This window comes from Podarcis cretensis (assembly GCF_951804945.1).
Source record: "Podarcis cretensis genome assembly, chromosome: 4".
In the NCBI taxonomy this organism is placed as follows: Eukaryota; Metazoa; Chordata; class Lepidosauria; order Squamata; family Lacertidae; genus Podarcis; species Podarcis cretensis.
Genome location: NC_137173.1, coordinates 27,095,216 through 27,114,199, shown reverse-complemented (window position 1 = coordinate 27,114,199; position 18,984 = coordinate 27,095,216). Strand labels below are relative to the sequence as shown.

Below are 18,984 nucleotides of genomic sequence, written 5' to 3'. Positions count from 1 at the left end.
TAAGCAGTGGTGCAGTTGTGCGATTTTAAACTTTGTATGTCATTTAGGAAGCCTATGTATATGGTAATGTGTATAACTTTACTTACTTCAAAAGGTGGTAAACCAGCCTTGTGGCATTTGGGGGATCTCCTGAGTAGGGTCCTAGACCTCTGCCCCCAAGTTTTGTTCTGATGGCACCACTGAAGCTGGGAGTTATTCATTCTTTGGAAACCGTCTACCAATCTGGGGGAATGGGGTGGTAGTGCTTTGTTTACAATGCTTTGTTTACTGCATGGTTGGAGACTACAATCTACAGCCATTTCTCCTAGTTGGTACTAAGTTCTGATCATACTGTACTTGTTAGTTCCTTCCCACATATTATCTATGTCAGTGAATTGTGATAGAATAAATCAATGCTACAAAGCCCCTTCCCCTAGTTTCCCAATGATAATGAGTGGATAGCTTCAGTGAAAGATCATGATCACAAATTAATGCAGATATAAAATAGAGTATATTTGAGTCTTGACTCTGTATAAGTGTAGGGGGTGGGGAAGCAGCTACAGCTCTCTGAAGTGTTTCAGGCTGAATTCAACCTCTAATGTGTTGAGAAAGCTTGTATATGTTTTAAAGTCAATTCTGTATTAATTAAGAATGAATCAAAGCCCATTTTAAGGGCTTTCTTGAATTGATATATTGTAGCAAAATTCATCACAATCAGCCAGCAGGTGTATTTATTTCCAAATTTACTTTTTAGCTACTGTTACTGAACAGTAACTAAAAGGAAGCAACTACTTAATATTTTATTAGGTTTTATTTTAACATCCATGTTCAGACTAAAGTGTGTGAATTCAAGCTATTATTCTGACTCTGCTGCCAGGTCAGGTGCACACAGCTGCCCCTTGCTACTGTATGGAAGTAAGCTTTATTGAACGTAGTTCAATAAACATGCGCAGGATTCAGGTGTAAATAATTTAAAATATGTGTGGTTATATCTTTCTGTGTCTGTGTATACAGGTGTTTGACTCTGTTTTTAAAGGACATGGGCACCTCCAGACTTTCAGTGTTTGGGGATGGGATTCAGTCATGCTGATTCAGGTTGTGCAGTTAAAGTTGATTTGATTTTCTTGTGCAACAAACTCGCTTCTCAGACCTTTTGTGATAAGGAAAGTGATGGGGAAATACCTTTGAATGTGTGGGATAACAATTGCAACATTGTATAATTTTCCTCCCAACAAATCCAAGTGAATGCTCAGTAAACAACTGGCCTTGTTTAACCTCCCTGCAAACTTGGGCAAACAAATCAGAATGAATGATCAATAAAGAAGTTATCTGGAAGTGACCATGGTGGTAGTAATGTGTATGTCAAATTTCAAAGGATCTTGCTCTAGTTAGTCAAAGATGTAAAAGTAACTTTAAAATGCCTTGACCCATTGGATGGGGAAAATCAATGGCACTTAGCCATTGGTGTGTGCTGCTCCATGCAAAAGAGATCTGCCAAGGAGAAACTATTTAGCCTTGGCTGAATAATTAACTCACATTCAGATACCTGGGAAGATTGTGCTATGGCTCACAAACACAATTTACAGAAAGGCACCTCCCCTTTTAGAAGCTGCTTTGCCTTCATTACACAGGAACCCAAATCTGCTATTTATCTAAAGCACACACAGTTCCATTGGCCCTTCTTTCCTGTCATATTTTCTTTTAATCACAACAACAACAACAACAACAACAACAACAACAACATTAAATTAAATTAAATTAAATTAAATTAAATTAAAAAGTGAACACTTTTCTCAACACTGTGGCAAAATTATGCTGGACAGCTTTAAACACATGCCAGGATATTGTTATATTGTTAATCGTTTACAGAAGTTTCATAGGAAGTGATTTGTAAATGGAATAAATTAAATAAATAAAAAATATTCAAATGAGCATTTGCCTTGTTCATTTGCTATATTCCACCCACACTCTGTGCTCTTTTTCCAGCGCTATCTCTCTGGCACTTCCATATCATTCCCAGGTCCTTCTCACTGTCAAGCATACACCTCCCCCTTCCTCCTGCTTACACACCCAACTTCATATCGCTTTTGCCTGCTTCTATTCCTGTCCTAAAGACTGTAGCCTAAGCCCTTCTCCTCTCACAGACTTTTACACACAATCTCCTTCCTTATCAGTGGCAGACCTTGGGATCTCAAAATTTGGCACCCCCCCCCAACCTCTTGGCTTCCGTTCTACATCATAGTTGTGTCAGCTCCTGTGTCTCCCCAAGGCTTTGCACCCAGTGCAACCAAACAGGTCATGTTCCCCTAAATCTGCCTCTGTCCTAATGCTGGTACATCTGCATTGCAAACCATAGCGGCTGTGCTCAATCAGCTTAACTGGATATAGTTGTGCTCCTACCGTACTGCAACTTGAGCTCAGCCTGCAAGGGGGAGAATCACTTGCAGAAGGCACAGATTCAGTCTTCTGATTTTGCCTTAGGACTTTACCTTATGACTTAGTTGCTGTTGTGAAACTGAGAAGGGGTTTCTCCAGAGGAGCTTTGTAATACTGTAGTCTCAAACCCGGTGCTGCCAGCCTGATATTGGCCAGCTAGATGCTCTCCCTCTTGTGGACTGTATTGCATATCATCTAGTTGCTTGCTTTAAAAGCCAGAGGGGTGGGTGGAGGAACTTGCAATCCACCCTTTACGCTCCTGGAACACGTGGCTAAGGAATAAATTAAATGGGATTAAAGTGCTTTAGAGAAGTGCTTAAGAGTTATTTGTCAACAATGGCATTATATTTCTATTCTCCTGTGGTCGTGCTGAAGAAGAAAAGAAGAGAGGAAAAGCTTGACCGTGAAGCTTGAACATAGCTAAGCTATGGTTTAGCTTTCCTTGCCAACCAGGTCTAAGAATGATTAGTGAGCAGAAGGAGAAGCATCTTTTGTATTCAACATGTTATCTTATTGCTTTTCTCTTTTCCATGTCCCATCCCTACCCTGCTCTGTTCCAACCCTTCTGCTGCTTCTCTTGATACCTCGCTGATTCTGCCTTCATAGGAAGATTAACCCCATTACCTATTGTTTGAGAGTGATAGGCTGTTCTTGGGTGAATTCCTGCAGTCATTATTGATGCAAACATTCAGGTTAAACCATAAGCAGCCTGATTATAAGCTGTGTAAAATGAATCTAAACACTATTGATTGTAGTGGACTTTAAAAAATCAAGCCCTACACTGAATAACTTAAGGATTTTGTCCCATGTGCATTTCAGTCTGACATATTCTTCAAAGCTGTCTTAACATCTGAGAGTTTCATGACTATTTTTTTTCATGTCTCATAAAATAAAAATGTATATCTGCTGCATACTGAATGAGTAACCTTGCAATAATAATAATAATAATAAATTTTATTTATATCCCGCCCTCCCCAGCCGAAGCCGGGCTCAGGGCGGCTAACAACACTAAAACAGTTTGATTATCACGTGGATTTATAAATCTGAATGTAGAATATAATGAAATAATGAATGTTGAGTTAGTATGACTGACAAGTTTGCTCCACAAGCCCTCTTAAAAAGAAAATTGCTTAAGAGAACACTTAAAAGTATTGTCAATAATGGCATTGTATTTACCAGAGTGAATATAGATATAGATACATAGTGTATGGGGTGTTAGAGGAGGGTAGAGCCTCTGGTGTGGGACACATGTTCCTTCGAGGGTACTTTGTCCCCCTGTCCCCACCTTACATTTAGTTCTCACCTGTAGGTCCTAGTTCTCACCTGTGGCTGCTTGAGGTGTTGTGCCTGAATGAATGTTTATGTTTTGACATTAATCTGCATAGTATTATCTCTTGAACCATGTACACCACCTTAGACCCTTGGAAGATAAAGGTGGTATATTTTTGTAATGAAGAAATAAAGAAATTCTGGGTGAACAGAGATGGTCATTACCATGCCAAAAAAATGTAAATTTACTGAAATATAGATTACAGTTAACAGTAATCTGTAACATTCGACCACATAATGAGGCAGATTTTGTCACATCCTTTCAACTGATCAGAACAATAGACTATCAGGTCTACAATATACAATATACAATACAGCTAATCAGGTGGCTGATTGCTACTAATTTCCAGGTCCAGATCCACTGTGCCTGCAGTTTACTTTTACAAAGCCATTCAAGCAATTGCATGTATGGCATCCCAGCTAATTTGGCTCTGTGTGAAAACACTGTCAGGGAACTGCCATCGGAAGGACAGGTGGTGAGAAGGCTTCAGGAGAATAGGAGAGCCTCTTCTTCAGCAGAAGAGGGAACCAGTAGGGGGAGTGCGGGAGCTCCAAAGGAAAGGGAGTCGGAGGGGAGGCTCTGGGATACTTCCAGTGAGAACAGCGAGGAGGTATCAGAACAGCCCTTAAGGACTCCCACCCCCCGCCGGAAACTGTCACGCAGGGAATCCAGGAGGCGCATGTCTGTGAAACAGCTTTTATGTTGGAAACGCTTCCGCAAACGCCCACTGTCAGATTCTACCAGCGACTGAGGGAGCCATGCTCAAGGGCTCCTCTCAAGGCAGGGTTTCACTACACTGAGTGAGCTCTGAGGGATCGAGTTTCAACGCACAAGCAGCTCATTATCCCACCACAGCAATCTGACAGTCCCTGAAAGCAGCTTGTGCAAAGAGAGGCATCATGAGCAACCCAGCCGGAGCCGGAGATGGGGGAGCAGCTGCAGCCGGTCCTAGCCTGGAAGAAAGGTACAGGATGTTGGAGGTACAGTTAGCTCTGCAAACGGCGAGGTTGGAGGAGAGGAGGGCTCATGATGCAGAAAAGGGGAAAGCCGCCCAGCTCTCGAGGAAAGTGCCAGGACTGGTGCAGAAGTTTGGGGGTGATCCCAGGAATTATCAAGCCTTCAGGACTGAGATGCAATATGCCCTCAATCTGCAGTTTGATGATTTTCCTGATGAGGATTCAAGGGTTGCTTTTGTGATTGGGCATCTCGAAGGCCCGGCCAGAGATTGGGTGAGACCACTAATGGCAGCCAATAATGAAGCCCTAAGGGACACAAGGAAGTTTTTCCGCGCCATGGATCTGATGTTTTCCAGCGAGATTGAGCAGGGAGTGGCGCGCAGGCAGTTAATGGCGTGTAAACAAGGGAACCGATCTGTCCGTGAGTACTGGACTGAGTTCACCATGTTGATCCATAAATTAGGATGGGATTTGTCAGCGGAACCGATACAAATGCTGTTCGAAGAAGGACTATCTTCGGCAGTGAAAGACGAACTTTCCCGGGGGCCCAGGGCGGAGTCTATGGACCTTCTGACTAAATCAGCGCTGGCCATAGGCTCACGCCAGGAGGCCAGAGCCTTGGAGAAGCGGGAAGGGAAAGGGGAGCGTTGGAGGGATTTCCGCATTCCAGAGATGCCAGAGCAGCCTTCTCTGCCAGCAGAGCCGATGGAAATCGGAACAGCGCGCGCGCGCGCGCAATTTCAAACCCCAGTGAAGGGCGGAAGAAGGAGGGAAAAGGCGCCAAGAAATGTTTTCTCTGCCAACAGCCAGGTCATTTTGCCAGAGTTTGTCCGCAAAGAAAGGAATGGCAAGGAATGGCGGGAGCTGTTGGGGAGGAGGGAGAAGGAGCTAAGGAGCAAGTAAAAGCCAACGCCTGGCTGCCACCGACGGGGCACAGCAGCCAGGCCAAGGAACAGTAAATGTGCCCACGCCAGAACCCCCAAGACCAGCTCTTGTAATAGAGGTATTGCTGGAGCTGGCAAACGGACACCCACTAAAAGTGAAGGCGTTACTAGACTCAGGCAGCTCCTGCAACTTTATGAGTAAGGAGTTTGCAGCCGCCCATCAGATACAAACCATTCCTTTAAAAAATCCCCTGCAGGTGACCACGATTGATGGGAGGGCGCTGTTGGGGGGAGAAGTAGACCAGCAGACTGTCCCCATGACAATGAGGGTGGCAAGACACACAGAACGGATAGCGTTTAATATAGCCACGTTGGGAGGAGCGCCCATCATTTTGGGGATGAGCTGGCTAGCGCTGCATGATCCGCTTGTGGGATGGCATCAGAGAGTGGTTTCCTTTGGGTCAGCACATTGTATGGGACACTGCACAGAAAAAGGGGGCCAAGTAGGCACTCAGGCCACGTTAGCAAAGATGGAAGCAATGGAACAAGGTAGGGTACCACGACAATATGCAGATTTTGCCGACGTCTTCAGCGAAAGGGAAGCAGATAAACTACCCCCGCACAGACCCTTTGACTGCCAAATCAACTTACTTCCAGGAGCGCAATTGCCAGTGGGCAAGGTGTATGCAATGTCTGACAGAGAGATGCAGGAGCTAAGGGAGTTTATTGACAAAAACCTCAAGCGTGGGTTCATCAGGGAGTCACGAGCGGTGGGGGGTAGTCCAGTGTTCTTTGTAGACAAAAAAAACTCGGACAAACCGAGATTAATTGTGGATTTCAGGGCCCTAAACGCAGTGTCCGAACCCGTGAGCTTCCCTATGCCCAGAATCGATGACATTCTGACCCGGGTGAGAAAAGGGAAGATTTTTACCAAGCTGGACCTGAGGGGGGCGTATAACCTGATACGTATGAGAAAGGGAGATGAGTGGAAAACCACTATGTTCACCCCCTTGGGGGCATTTGAGTACTGCGTTATGCCTTTCGGCCTCCAGGCGGGTTCAGCAGTATTTCAATCATTCATGAATCACGTACTAGGACCATTGCTGTACAAGAACTGCGCTGCGTTCTTGGACGATGTACTGGTGTACTCGGAGGATGAAGAGCAGCATGTGCGAGATGTGCGAGAAGTACTGAGCAAACTGCAAGAAAACCAGCTGTGGGTGAAACTGGAGAAGTGTCAGTTTCACACCAGGGAGGTGGAATTCCTTGGGTACCGGTTGTCGGACAAGGGGCTGGCCATGGATCCTAGCAAGGTGCAAGCGGTGCTGGAATGGAGGCCACCGAAAACTAAGAAAGATGTGCAGAGGTTTTTGGGGTTCGGAAACTTCTATCGGAAGTTCATCAAGAACTTCGCCCATTTAACAGCCCCCATCACGGATTGTCTCAGCAGTAAGAAGAAATTTGTCTGGACGGAAGAAGCGCAGCGAGCTTTCGAAAGTTTAAAGAGGGCGTTTGCTTCGGAAGAACAACTCTTACACGTGGATCTGCAGCAGCCGATGAGGGTGGAAACCGACGCGTCTGACAGAGCGGTGGGGGCCGTGCTTCTGCAGCCAGGAGCGAATACGTCGGAATGGAGGCCGTGTGCCTTCTTCTCGAGGAAATTGAACAAGTCTGAGAGGAATTATACAGTGTACGACAGAGAATTACTCGCTGTCCACGAAGCGTTCAAGAGATGGAGACACCTGTTGATTGGAGCGCAACACAAGGTTCAAGTGCGGACCGACCACAAAAATCTAGAATACTGGAGAACAGCCCGAGTGTTGAACCAGAGACAAGTAAGATGGGCGCAAGAGTTCTCCAAGTTCAATTTTGAGATTCGCTACGTGCCAGGGGCTGAGAATGTGAGGGCGGACGCTCTCTCCAGAAAACCTGAGTACTTGGAGGGGGAAGGAGGGGCGGAAGAAAGACATATCATCTCAGAGGACCACTGGGTTTGTGGGGCGGCATTGGTGGGGCAAAGAGAACTGGTAGAGGGTATTGAAAACGATGAATATGCCCAAGAGAAACTTAGGGAACTCAGGGAGACAGGTGAGAACGCAGGGGGGTTTGAGGAAAAGAACGGAAAACTATATTACAAAGGGGCGCTCTACATACCAGGTGGGGAACTAAGAGGGCGGGTGCTTAAGCAGTTGCATGACAGCCCCACGGCGGGGCACTTCGGGCAGCACAAAACCATGTGGTTGGTTACCAGGGAGTTTTGGTGGCCCAAGGTGCGGGAGGACGTGCGGGAGTATGTCAGGGGATGCGACAGGTGCCAAAGAGCAAAGGGAGAGAGGTTGGCGCCAGCGGGGTTATTAGAACCCTTACCCACCCCAGAAAGGCCATGGGAGATGGTATCCATAGACTTCATGACCGATCTACCGAGATCCAAAGGGAAAACCGCGGTCATGGTGGTGGTAGATCTACTAACTAAGATGTGCCACTTTATAGCTTGTTCACATGCAGTGACAGCGGAAGAAACCGCAAGGTTGTTTGTGGAGCACATTTTTAGGTTGCATGGCGCCCCCTTGAGGGTTTTGAGCGACAGAGGAAAACAATTTACCTCTAGGTTCTGGAGGAAACTAATGAGCATGTTGCATGTGGAGGTAAGTTTTTCCACCGCCAGGCACCCAGAAACAAATGGGCAAGCAGAAAGGGCAAACGGGGTTTTGCAACAATATCTGAGGTGTTATGTAAAGGACAGAGAAACGGATTGGGTGGACTGGTTACCTCTGGCAGAATTTGCCTACAACAACGCGGAGAACGTGTCCACAGGGATGAGTCCCTTTCTAGCCAATTATGGGTGTCATCCTCGGGCGTTTCCAGGTGAGGGCGGGGGAAGGTGGAGTGTACCTGCAGCGGAAAATTTTGTTGAAGAGATGGAAGCGATCCACCGTCAGCTCCAACTCAACTTAGAGAAAGCCAAAGACGAATATAAGAAGCAAGCTGACAGAAATAGGAGGGAAGGCGAAACCATAAGGGTGGGTAACCGGGTGTGGCTATCCACCCAAGGACTGCCGTTCAAGGGAGGGTGTAAGAAATTGAGGCCCAAACGGTTGGGACCCTTTGAGGTCATACAGCAGGTCAACCCAGTAGCATTCAAACTCCGATTGCCCAGTCACATGAAATTGCACCCAGTATTTCACAGGTCATTACTGTCGCCATACAGAGAGGGGTGTGAGTGGGGGGAACATGAGAGGGAGGTCACCCGGACACCCGTCATAGAAGAGAGAGAACGCAACATGGATGTGGCAGGGATCATTGATTCCAGGTGGAAGGGGAATCAGGTGGAATACTTGGTAGAATGGGAGGGGGAGGAAGAGTCAGAAAACGCATGGGTACCGGCAGAGGAAGTCAAAGACGAGATTTTAATAGAAACGTTTCATCGGCGTTTCCCAAGTAAACCACAACCAGTGGCAAGGTTTAGGAGGGAACACTTCGGGACTACAGATGAGGAAGGGGAATTTGAAGGGTTCCCAGAGTCGGAAGTGGAGGTGGAAACAGATTCCGACGAAGAAGAGGAAGAGGGGGAAAGAGGCGGTAGGCCGTGGTTAGAAGTGTTTGAATCCTCGGAGGATGAGGGGAGTTCCTTCCAGGGATTTCCGTCCTCGCCGCCAGTAAGAGAAGAGGCGGGAGGGGGTGAAGGGGGCCCTGGGGGGGAGGTGGATGTCAGGGAACTGCCATCGGAAGGACAGGTGGTGAGAAGGCTTCAGGAGAATAGGAGAGCCTCTTCTTCAGCAGAAGAGGGAACCAGTAGGGGGAGTGCGGGAGCTCCAAAGGAAAGGGAGTCGGAGGGGAGGCTCTGGGATACTTCCAGTGAGAACAGCGAGGAGGTATCAGAACAGCCCTTAAGGACTCCCACCCCCCGCCGGAAACTGTCACGCAGGGAATCCAGGAGGCACATGTCTGTGAAACAGCTTTTATGTTGGAAACGCTTCCGCAAACGCCCACTGTCAGATTCTACCAGCGACTGAGGGAGCCATGCTCAAGGGCTCCTCTCAAGGCAGGGTTTCACTACACTGAGTGAGCTCTGAGGGATCGAGTTTCAACGCACAAGCAGCTCATTATCCCACCACAAACACTGAAGCCCTTTTAGATAAAAACATATTAATTTGAATAGATACAAAGCCCACCAGTTTTTCCACCAGTTTTAATAATCTGGATTTTCCTTGTTTTCTAGGCTCTAGTTCGGGGTCCGGTTGGAAAGGTCCAAAGCTAAATATAACAGGAACACAGCATGTCATACAAGAAGGAGATACTTTAAGCATCATGTGCAGGTAATCATCCAGGGTGCACCTTTTATGAATTTTGTCTGTGGTTAATAGGTTTTCTTTGTAGTTTGTTTTTCTAGTTGGTTGCAAGAAGGAATTATTGTTGGAAGAAATATAGAAAGCTTCCTTATGACTCATTGGTCTATTTAGCTCAGTATTGTCTGCACCAGGCATAGGCAAACTCAGTCCTCCAGATGTTTTGGGACTACAACTCCCCATGATCCCTAGCTAACAGGACCAGTGGACAGAGATGATGGGACTTGTAGTCCCAGAACATCTGGAGGGCTGAGTTTGCCTATGCCTGGCTCTGCACTGATTTTCAGTGGTTCTTTTCAAATTGAATGGGGGACTGAGTGTTGAGATTCCTGTATTGCAGGAGACTTTTCCAACTTTTCCAACTGTACAATTCTATGATTCCAAGATTTCCAACAAAGGCCTCTCCCAGTCTTAGCTGGAGATGCTGGGGATTGAACCTGGCGCCTTCTGCATGGAAAGCAGCTAGTTAATAGTTCTTCATTTTCTTTTGTTTTTATTTATGATGTCGCTTTTAGAAAACAATATTAAGGGGAGCACCAGAAATTACTAGATACCATATGATTAAGGCTTGGGAATTGGTGCCATATAGTGGCAGCCAAACGTAATTGTTTTGTTTGTTTATGCTTTTGCTTTCTTATCTGCATTTGCAGTGGGGAAGTGGCTCATTCATGGTCTCTGCCTGAAAGTCTAAGCAAGGACAGCGACCGACTGAATATAATTCCATATAGTTGTGGAAGGAACAGCAAACAGTTCTGTAGTAGCCTGACTTTGAACAAAGCTCAAGCAAGTGACACAGGATATTATAGCTGCAAGTATACATCTTCAAGTGCGGTGAAGAAGAAGACAGTATCAACAATATATGTATTTATTAATGGTAAGATCCCAATTATCTTTTCCTTCTTATTAAAAAAAATACTTCTCTGAAATGCTAAATTTGCATTATTACTTAAGCAAAGGGATCTACATCTAAATGAGCATATTATCATCAATGGAACATCTGGGTCCATTGAAACCACTTGGGATTGTTGTGTTGCAATGTGTTTGAAGTTGTGGGGCCAAAACAGGCATAAACCAGGAGATTTGTAATCGGATTTCTAACCTTTTCTGGTTTTATTTGCTTTTTGAATGGGTGGTTAACCTGTGAGCTGCCCAACAAAAAGTTTTTTTGTGACCCACAAAGACTGTCTTTCTATCTCTCTCTATGTATATTCACTACTGCAATGGGTCCTCCACTGTCATGCCTTGATGCCTCAGCCTTTTGTGTACTGCACCTTTTGTCTATTATTTTTTTCCCCAATTTTAAATAAAGGGGGTGGGTGGGAATTGACCACTCCTATGGGCCCTGTGGTGTGATCCTATGATATGCTGTGATTTTTATTCCCCTCTGCCCACCCCTATTTCTCCTTTTCAAAATAAAATGTGCCATGCCTACTTTACAACTTCACCGCACCCACTTACACATTTTGGTTATACCCACTTTGACATGTGACTGTTGGATAGTTAGCCATGGATCACTGTAGTGTTTGGCCTGCAAAAGGTTAGCCACCCCTGTTCTACAACAGACTTGAAATGAATTTGGGCAATGGCATCCTGCTTTTCCCTGCACTAGGTCTATTAACAGCTTCAGGATGCACACATAGGCGCATATGATTTATATCCACAAAACAGTGTGTGTATGTGTGGGTGGAAGGGTTCTTTATCATCTTCCACAGTGCCACTGCCCCCAGACCAAGTTGGATCCCCTTCAGATGTTTTCAGATTTGAAAAAGGCATTGGGAGATTCAGTCACAGATCTCCTATGTCAAATATAGTTTGGCTACCATGGGAATGCAATTCAAAATGGAAAATAGAGTTAACATTTTATCTACCAGCCTAAGAAAAAACAAAGAACAGGAAAGACTTGGGGCATGTGGAATTTTGCATGCTTTATCTGAAAGGAAGCGGACCAGAAATGTGTCTATTAAATGATTAGAATATGGCATGAACCATATCTTACAGTATCAAATATATATATTGAGTAATATCCTTATTGTTGCTAGGTGTGTGCGTTTTTAGGCAAAAGGTGTGAAATGCCACCCCATTGCCAGAAAAAGCACTGGAATGTCAAAGAATAATGTAATTGACTTTTAGGAAATTAATTTTTTACTATCAAGTTAGTGCTTGAGTCACATCCATTAACCTGTTATAGTGCTTGGCCACAATCCTGATTATTGTGACTGCTTGGTTTTCCTACTGTCACCAGTGGGAAAGAGAAATATGTGATCTTTCACAGGATGCATAAGAGGGTGTTCATGTATTTCTCTTTCCATGGATGATAGCGTACCATTTCAGAATCATGGATGTTGGCTACATTTCATAAATTAACTTGCATATTTTTCTCATACATATTTTGGGGGTGTCCTCTCCCCCAGCATCTTAATAAAAATGAATATTAATATTTGATTAATGAGTAACATAAAATAAAGATTCTTGACTGCCTACAGCATGCCCATCTGATTAATAAAGACTTTAAAATGGAATATTAATTTTGCACCTTTCATGTGAACCAAATCCACTTTGAAATCTTTGTTACAAAAGTTTGCATGGCCTGAGGACATAGCTGTATTTTACAAGCAGTTTTACAATTAGAAATAATGAGACAAGACTCCAGATAAATGGGTTTCAACTAGGGCCACATTTCATTTCATTCATTTCATTATGGTGGCTTGAAACTAACTTTTAAAGGCTAGGTTTAGGATACTAACTCTTAACTCACTTATAGGATTACTTGAATTGGGTGAGCCACCTTTCCTCAGTGGGAGGGGCATAAGTAGTCATTACCCTTTTCCTTGAATCGCACCCATTCAGGTGAATAGGTCGGCCTTCCTGAGCCCCCTCTTCCTCGTGTCCCACAACTCTGGTAAGGTAAGGCAGGTTAGCCTCAAAGGTGCACTGTATCCTGCACACAAGTTCAACAGTCATCCTGTGAATGGCAAGGCTCAGGAAAGCCAATCACCCTCAAAGTGCCAAAGGATACTTATCTAAACTCATCTGTACTTGTTCAATTTACCACACTTCCCTTTCAAAATATCACAGACTTAGCTTAATTAATGCCATAGATGCACTTAACCACATCCCTCCCTCTTGCATACAGTACAATAACTGTTTACCTTAATATATATAAAATAAAACTCTTTAGTTAATATTATATAGGAGGCAGAGTTCTTAATTGTAACATCCAAGTTCGAACATTGAGTATTTCATTTCTTTTCTATACAAGTTTGAGTTCTATCTCCTTCTAAATGAAATAATTTACCCCTGGGGTTAATATATTATATCCCTTATAGCCATGTTTTAAGATGGAAAGGAAAGTGAAATTAAATAAAGGTTATGAAAAGCCTTCAGACAAATAATTAAAAAGATGCTGTCCTAGAAAATGTGATGCATATTCCTTTTAATCAAAGGTAGAAAAACATTTGGAAGGCTTTAGGCTGCAAACAGGGCCTTGGGCTCACAACAAGAGTGGAACTCCCTGATGATGTCAAGAAGAGTGCTGAATTGGCTGATATACCTGAAAGTTTATGATAGGGACTATGACAATCCTCTGCCTAGAGCCTGAAAATCTAATAGTTACTTAATTGGAAGATCTATTATCCATCAAAATGCTCCCTATCTTACTTTCTTTTTATCTCCAGTTTCTTACAATTCAGTTTCTTGCCTCTTTGCTCCTTCTCCCACCACTCTGATTTAGTGAACAACATATACTAATTTACTCACCTGGGAAGTGGGAGGGTCAGTAACCTGTGAGCAACAGAAGGAAAGTGATTTATTTGTACTAAAAAGCACAGAAAATTAATAAACAGTCTGCAAACTTATGGTTCTTTGGAGGTTGTCTCAAGGGCCATAGGATTCTTTGGGTCTGCCTGTCCAAGGGTGGAGAGAGGGGCCTGCCCTTGGAGAGGGAGTTCTGACCTTGTATGCCTCTTCTGTGAGAGTATAGAAAGGTCCACAGCCCATGCCTGCCCAGTGTCAGAGCTCTGGAGAGGGCAAAATCAATGCATGGTGGAGGTATGTAGGCAAAGGCTGGAGGTCTACAGGATTCAAAGCACACCCATCCCATGATCTGACTCCAGAACTGGTGGCAAAGTTTGCCAGATCTGGAGCTGGTGTAATTTATTTCACTCCCATTGGAATTTTAAAAAAATCCAGAAGAAAAAAAGAAAAGAAAAATGTGTTGCATCCCTTCAACATTGCCTCTGCTCTTCTCCCCTCAAAGTTTTTGAGTACAGTACTCTGTTATTTTTAATTTTATTTGGTAATAAAGAAGGCTACAGATATATTAACATGGGATTATCTGGAAGGTTGTTTGTGTTTAAATGTGTAGCTGTGACTTGTAAGCGGAAGGAAAAATTACTTTTGAATATATACAGTTATTAGTATTGTCGGAGAAAGACAATGCCATTCAGTGGCCTGTGACTGTCACCTCAAGTGTGGAACTGGTGACATGAATGTATCCGTTAAAGTTAGAATGTTCTTTACATATTGTACAGGTTTCCTGTCACTCTCTTTAAAAGGGATGCAAGGCTCAAGATGACTCCCCTCCCCCCACTAGTACATTATTGGCATCAGCCAGTGGTGACACTGTGTCTGCAGACACTACGGTCAATCTTTAGGGCAGCTCTTCCTCATACTTAAAATGGCCTGCAGGTTATACATACAGGAAACTGCTCTGCAAAGTTTGCTGGTTTTGGAGAATAGCTTTTAATTTTGTGACAAGGATGAATGAGTCTCAAGGGAGTAGTAACAAGTAGCATTTCACTGGCGATGTGAAGAGCTGGTGACCCCCCCTTTATAACTGTAGCCCCTGCACAGAAAAAAAAAGTGTTTCTTTTACAACTGTAGAAGCAGGATAACTTTTCATCTTTCCTTGGATCATATTGCAAAGGAAATGTTGTTAGTCTGTTTTGATACTTAGGCAATTTTTTTGTCCTCCTTCTTCTTAAAACAAACAAACAAAGAAGTCCTTGGCAGTCACAATAGCTGCAGAGCAATTAGCAACCTAAGGCTGCAATCCTATACCCACTAACCTGGGAGTAAGCCCCACCGAAGTCAGCAAAACTTCTAAGTGGTTTACATAAAACGATAGAAAATACTCATTAACAATACTGATAAAATAAAACATTAGAAACAAATGGACATAGAAATAGAAATAAAATCAGTAGCTTTAAACCTCAAAGACATAATAAAATTACATGATTGCATTGTGAGATACTTTATATGGCAGAAGATAGATGAATAGGATATCAAAGCACAGAACAGATTTTCAGAAAAAAATAGTTTTGCAAATATAGTTCCCAAAGTAGATAAACTCAATGAAATAAATTAAGTAGAGATGCATATGGTGGATTTCAAAACCTTTGGCTGTAAGGCTTCAATATATTGAAATGAGTCCTAGTTATGAACATTGTTGCTCAGATGTGGGGGTGGGGGAGGGAATGTGCAAAATTGTGACCTTGTGTGGTGAAGAGTTTTAACCATTAAACACTCCCCACTGAATATGTGGCTTGTTCAGGTCTATGCATAGCTCCAGCTACACAGTTTCACACACTGACCTAAATTCCTCAAGCCAGCCCATTTTTCTGGCTAGCAGATATGTCCCATATTGATTTAACAACATGAACCACAATTCAATGGGTGTAAGTGTCCATGACTCTCTACTGGATAATGGTCTTGTTTGCATTTGTGTACTGAAGTCATTTGTTGTGACTTAATTTTTCTGTTATTCTTTTTGCAGACACACACAGTCCGTTTGTAAAGCTCAACAGAGATCTGCCAGATATGATACGCGTTTTTTATGGAGAAGAACTTATCATCCCATGCAGAGTTACAGTACCAGATATTCCTGTTACATTAAAAATGGTATTTGGATTTTGCTAAGTAAAACTGGATTGCTTCCTACATCTGTTATACAGTGTTTATGCTAACTTTCTCCAACCTGGTGTCCTCCACATATTTTGGACTACATAGCATAATGTCAAAGCATAAGGAGGGGACTAGACTGCGGAAGGCCAATTTATGCAGCTTAGTAATGTTTTTATTTATACAACTATAGTGAATGTTTCTACCTCCATTGAAAGAACTAGTGTCAAATTGAAGCAAAATAATTGGCTGTGCAGAATGTAGATGCCTTAATACAACTTTCTGCTGTCCTCCTTGAGTCAAGGAGGACAGCAGAAAGTTGTATTAAGGCATCAAAAAGAGGCGAGCAAGAACCAATTTCTGTGGTGATATTTCATGGGGTGTTTTCAATTGCCACAACCCTCTAGAGGAGGAAATAAATGAACAACAGCCATTCAGCCAGAGGCGGAGTCCATTTGTTTCACAATAATCCAACTGCAACAGTTTACAGAATATAGTTCTAACAGATGACCTGGGGAAAATAGTCAAATGCAAATGCACTGGAATCAATTTGAACTCTTATTACACTAAACAAAAGCAAGTTATCTTGTCGTCTGGGCTTAACATTCATCTTTCCTGTCAGCCTTCTGCTGAAGTAACTTCATGACACAGCTCCATCTGCTTCCACTTCATTCTATGACTGAACGCTCTCTAGCACCCATGACTTCTCCATCCTCCCACTGTCTGTACTTCAGTCCCTCCCTTCTGATGGAGCCATCAGTCTGGATATATAACAAAGTTTTTAAAAGTGTATTTTATTTTTCCTCCAAACACATCCACTGTTGAACAACATACAATCACACCTACTACCCACAACCACAAGTCTCAACATCTGAGAGCTATTTTTATATTTGCCGTGTTCTAGAGAGTTTCTGAAGACATGCCTAAGAAATTACATACTTCTCATAGTGTTCTTTGTAGTCCAGCAAGTTGTTTGTGGTCCAGCAAGTGAAACTGTGAATGCACAGAGCAGAGCATGGGAGTTTCTTAAGCTATTTGACAAAATATTTTTTAAAAGCCTTGTGTACTTGTTTTGAATAACAGGATAAGCTTGCTCTTTTAATTCTGACCACTTTTGGATCAACTGCAGCTTCGTATTTACCTCATGACACATTAGCTAACAATTTTCAACCAGTGATATCTGGTTTTCAACATAAATCACAATGCTCTCCCTCACGTGAGGAGCAATATATTCCTGCATATTGCCACGTCAAAATTGTTATCGCATTGCGATTTCAAAATGAACCATAAAATTTGTGATATTACCATGCAAAAATGAAAAGAATATAGTTGGGGAAGGCAAAGGATGAGGCCGTGGACTTCCTGGGTGCATTCTGCAGACCCTCAGGGGTCCCTGGACACCTAATTGGGAACCACTTTCTTAGATAATGAACTTTATTTATTTTTAAAGTTAATTCTCTAATATATAACAATAATTATGAAGCAAAATGTCCACACATACAATGATTGCTTCATGACAAATGACCCTATTCCCACCTTGCAGTATTTTTAGCCAATGTGTGAAATCACAGTTGTGATTGATGGAATGCTTTGGCAAAACTAGGCTGACAAATGCACTGTGGAAGGCCAAAACATGGTTTCATACTAAACCAGGAAGTCCCTTCTTAAGACAATTTCCATTCTGAAGTCATGGATTTCTCTGGTGCATATGTGGCTACTTTTTCTATCAATTTAGACAATGGAAAAAGGACTTCCTGGTTTATTTTGATGCCATTCTTTACTTTGCTCTGGTAAGGAAGTGGTTGTTTTCCAGAGAAAACAATTGAGAAATGCAGGATTTTAGTGTAACTGTGATGTCCACACAAAGCAAAAAGTTGCAGCAAAGATAGCTCTAAACCTCAGCTACCAAGAGCATGAATTCCTCTTAGTTGTCTGAGCAACAATCCTTTGCTTAGCAGATAAGTCATTTCATGCAAAAAATGTTGGGTTGTATCTAACAAAGTACATACAAACTCCAAGTAAACCCACTGAAATTGTTGTATCTAAGTTAGCCTTGCCTATTAATTTCTGTCTGTCTACTAGTGAGCATTGGCTACAACTCATAATATTTTTTCTGAGAATGTAAACATTAAAAAAAATTTTTTTAATGCAAATAAAGTCCTTCATTAGTCCATCTGTGTTGCAAGTAAAGACTATGGTAGAGAGAGTGTGGATTATTTAAACTGCAATGCAATCCATTGTTGTGAGCCAGTTTGTGTTGGTTCTTTTTTAGAGAAATACAGCTGTAACGGCTGTTAAGTTGATTGTGGTAGCAACTTGGGATGTAGATTGTTGCTGCTGAGATAAACATTTAAGTAGGTATATTTGTGTGAAAGACTCAAAGCCTTTTTGCTCAGGAAAACAAAAGAAAAGGGAGACTGTCCAATGCTGATAACATTGATATAGTTATGAAGTATAAATAAATAACCACAACAAATGTTCTTATAATAGGAATGTGCTGTGTGCTATATAACAATGTAATCTTGAATTTAACCAAGCACGGGCATCTCTTCTGAATCTTGGTTGCTGTAAATCTCTCCGCCCACCCCCCAATCTGAAATATCATTCCTATTCTTGCACTGGTGGTGGAAAGACCTGCAGTAACATAACTGGTTTGCAGCTCATGAAACCTGAGAATTTTGCACGATTTGGGACTGACATTGAAAGAGAAATATAGTTCTTGTGTCTTAACAGTTATGTGGAAGACAGAAATTGAATAGGCTAAACGTTTCCTAATATGGAAATGCAGTTATGGTGATGTTTCATCTGTTTACCTTCTGTCTTTCAAGCATCTTATTACTTGTGTGTGACTTCTGCCCCCTCAAAATGCAGATTTGCATAAATTTGCATGTGGCACAAAGCACATACAAACTTTATGCAAATTGGCATCCTCCTTTGCAGGTAGAGAGAAGGACCAAACCACATACATTGTACTGGATCCTTAAAATCCTGTTTGCATCCCAGTTCAATTTCCATCGGCCCCAGCCAGCCTTGCCAGTGGTCAGAGATTGTGGGTGTTTGGAGTATAACAAACTCTGGAGCACCACAGGTTCTCCAGCCCAGCTAGATAAATAAAGGGAAAGGGCTGTATCTCAATGGCAGAGAATCTGCCTTGT

The 18,984-nt window shown here is 42.9% G+C and overlaps 1 protein-coding gene across 9 annotated transcripts in view; it reads left to right on the top strand.

Moving 5' to 3' along the window:
• The window catches only part of FLT1 (fms related receptor tyrosine kinase 1), a 147,815-nt gene that overhangs the window by 43,588 nt on the left and 85,243 nt on the right, over window positions 1-18,984 (top strand). For all 9 annotated transcript variants that reach the window (XM_079973358.1, XM_079973352.1, XM_079973357.1 and 6 more), the window contains 3 exons: window positions 9,805-9,901; window positions 10,582-10,805; window positions 15,705-15,829. In XM_079973358.1, coding sequence (XP_079829484.1) covers window positions 9,894-9,901; window positions 10,582-10,805; window positions 15,705-15,829 — 357 coding nt within the window. In that variant the 5' untranslated portion in view covers window positions 9,805-9,893. The remainder of the gene's footprint in view (window positions 1-9,804; window positions 9,902-10,581; window positions 10,806-15,704; window positions 15,830-18,984) is intronic.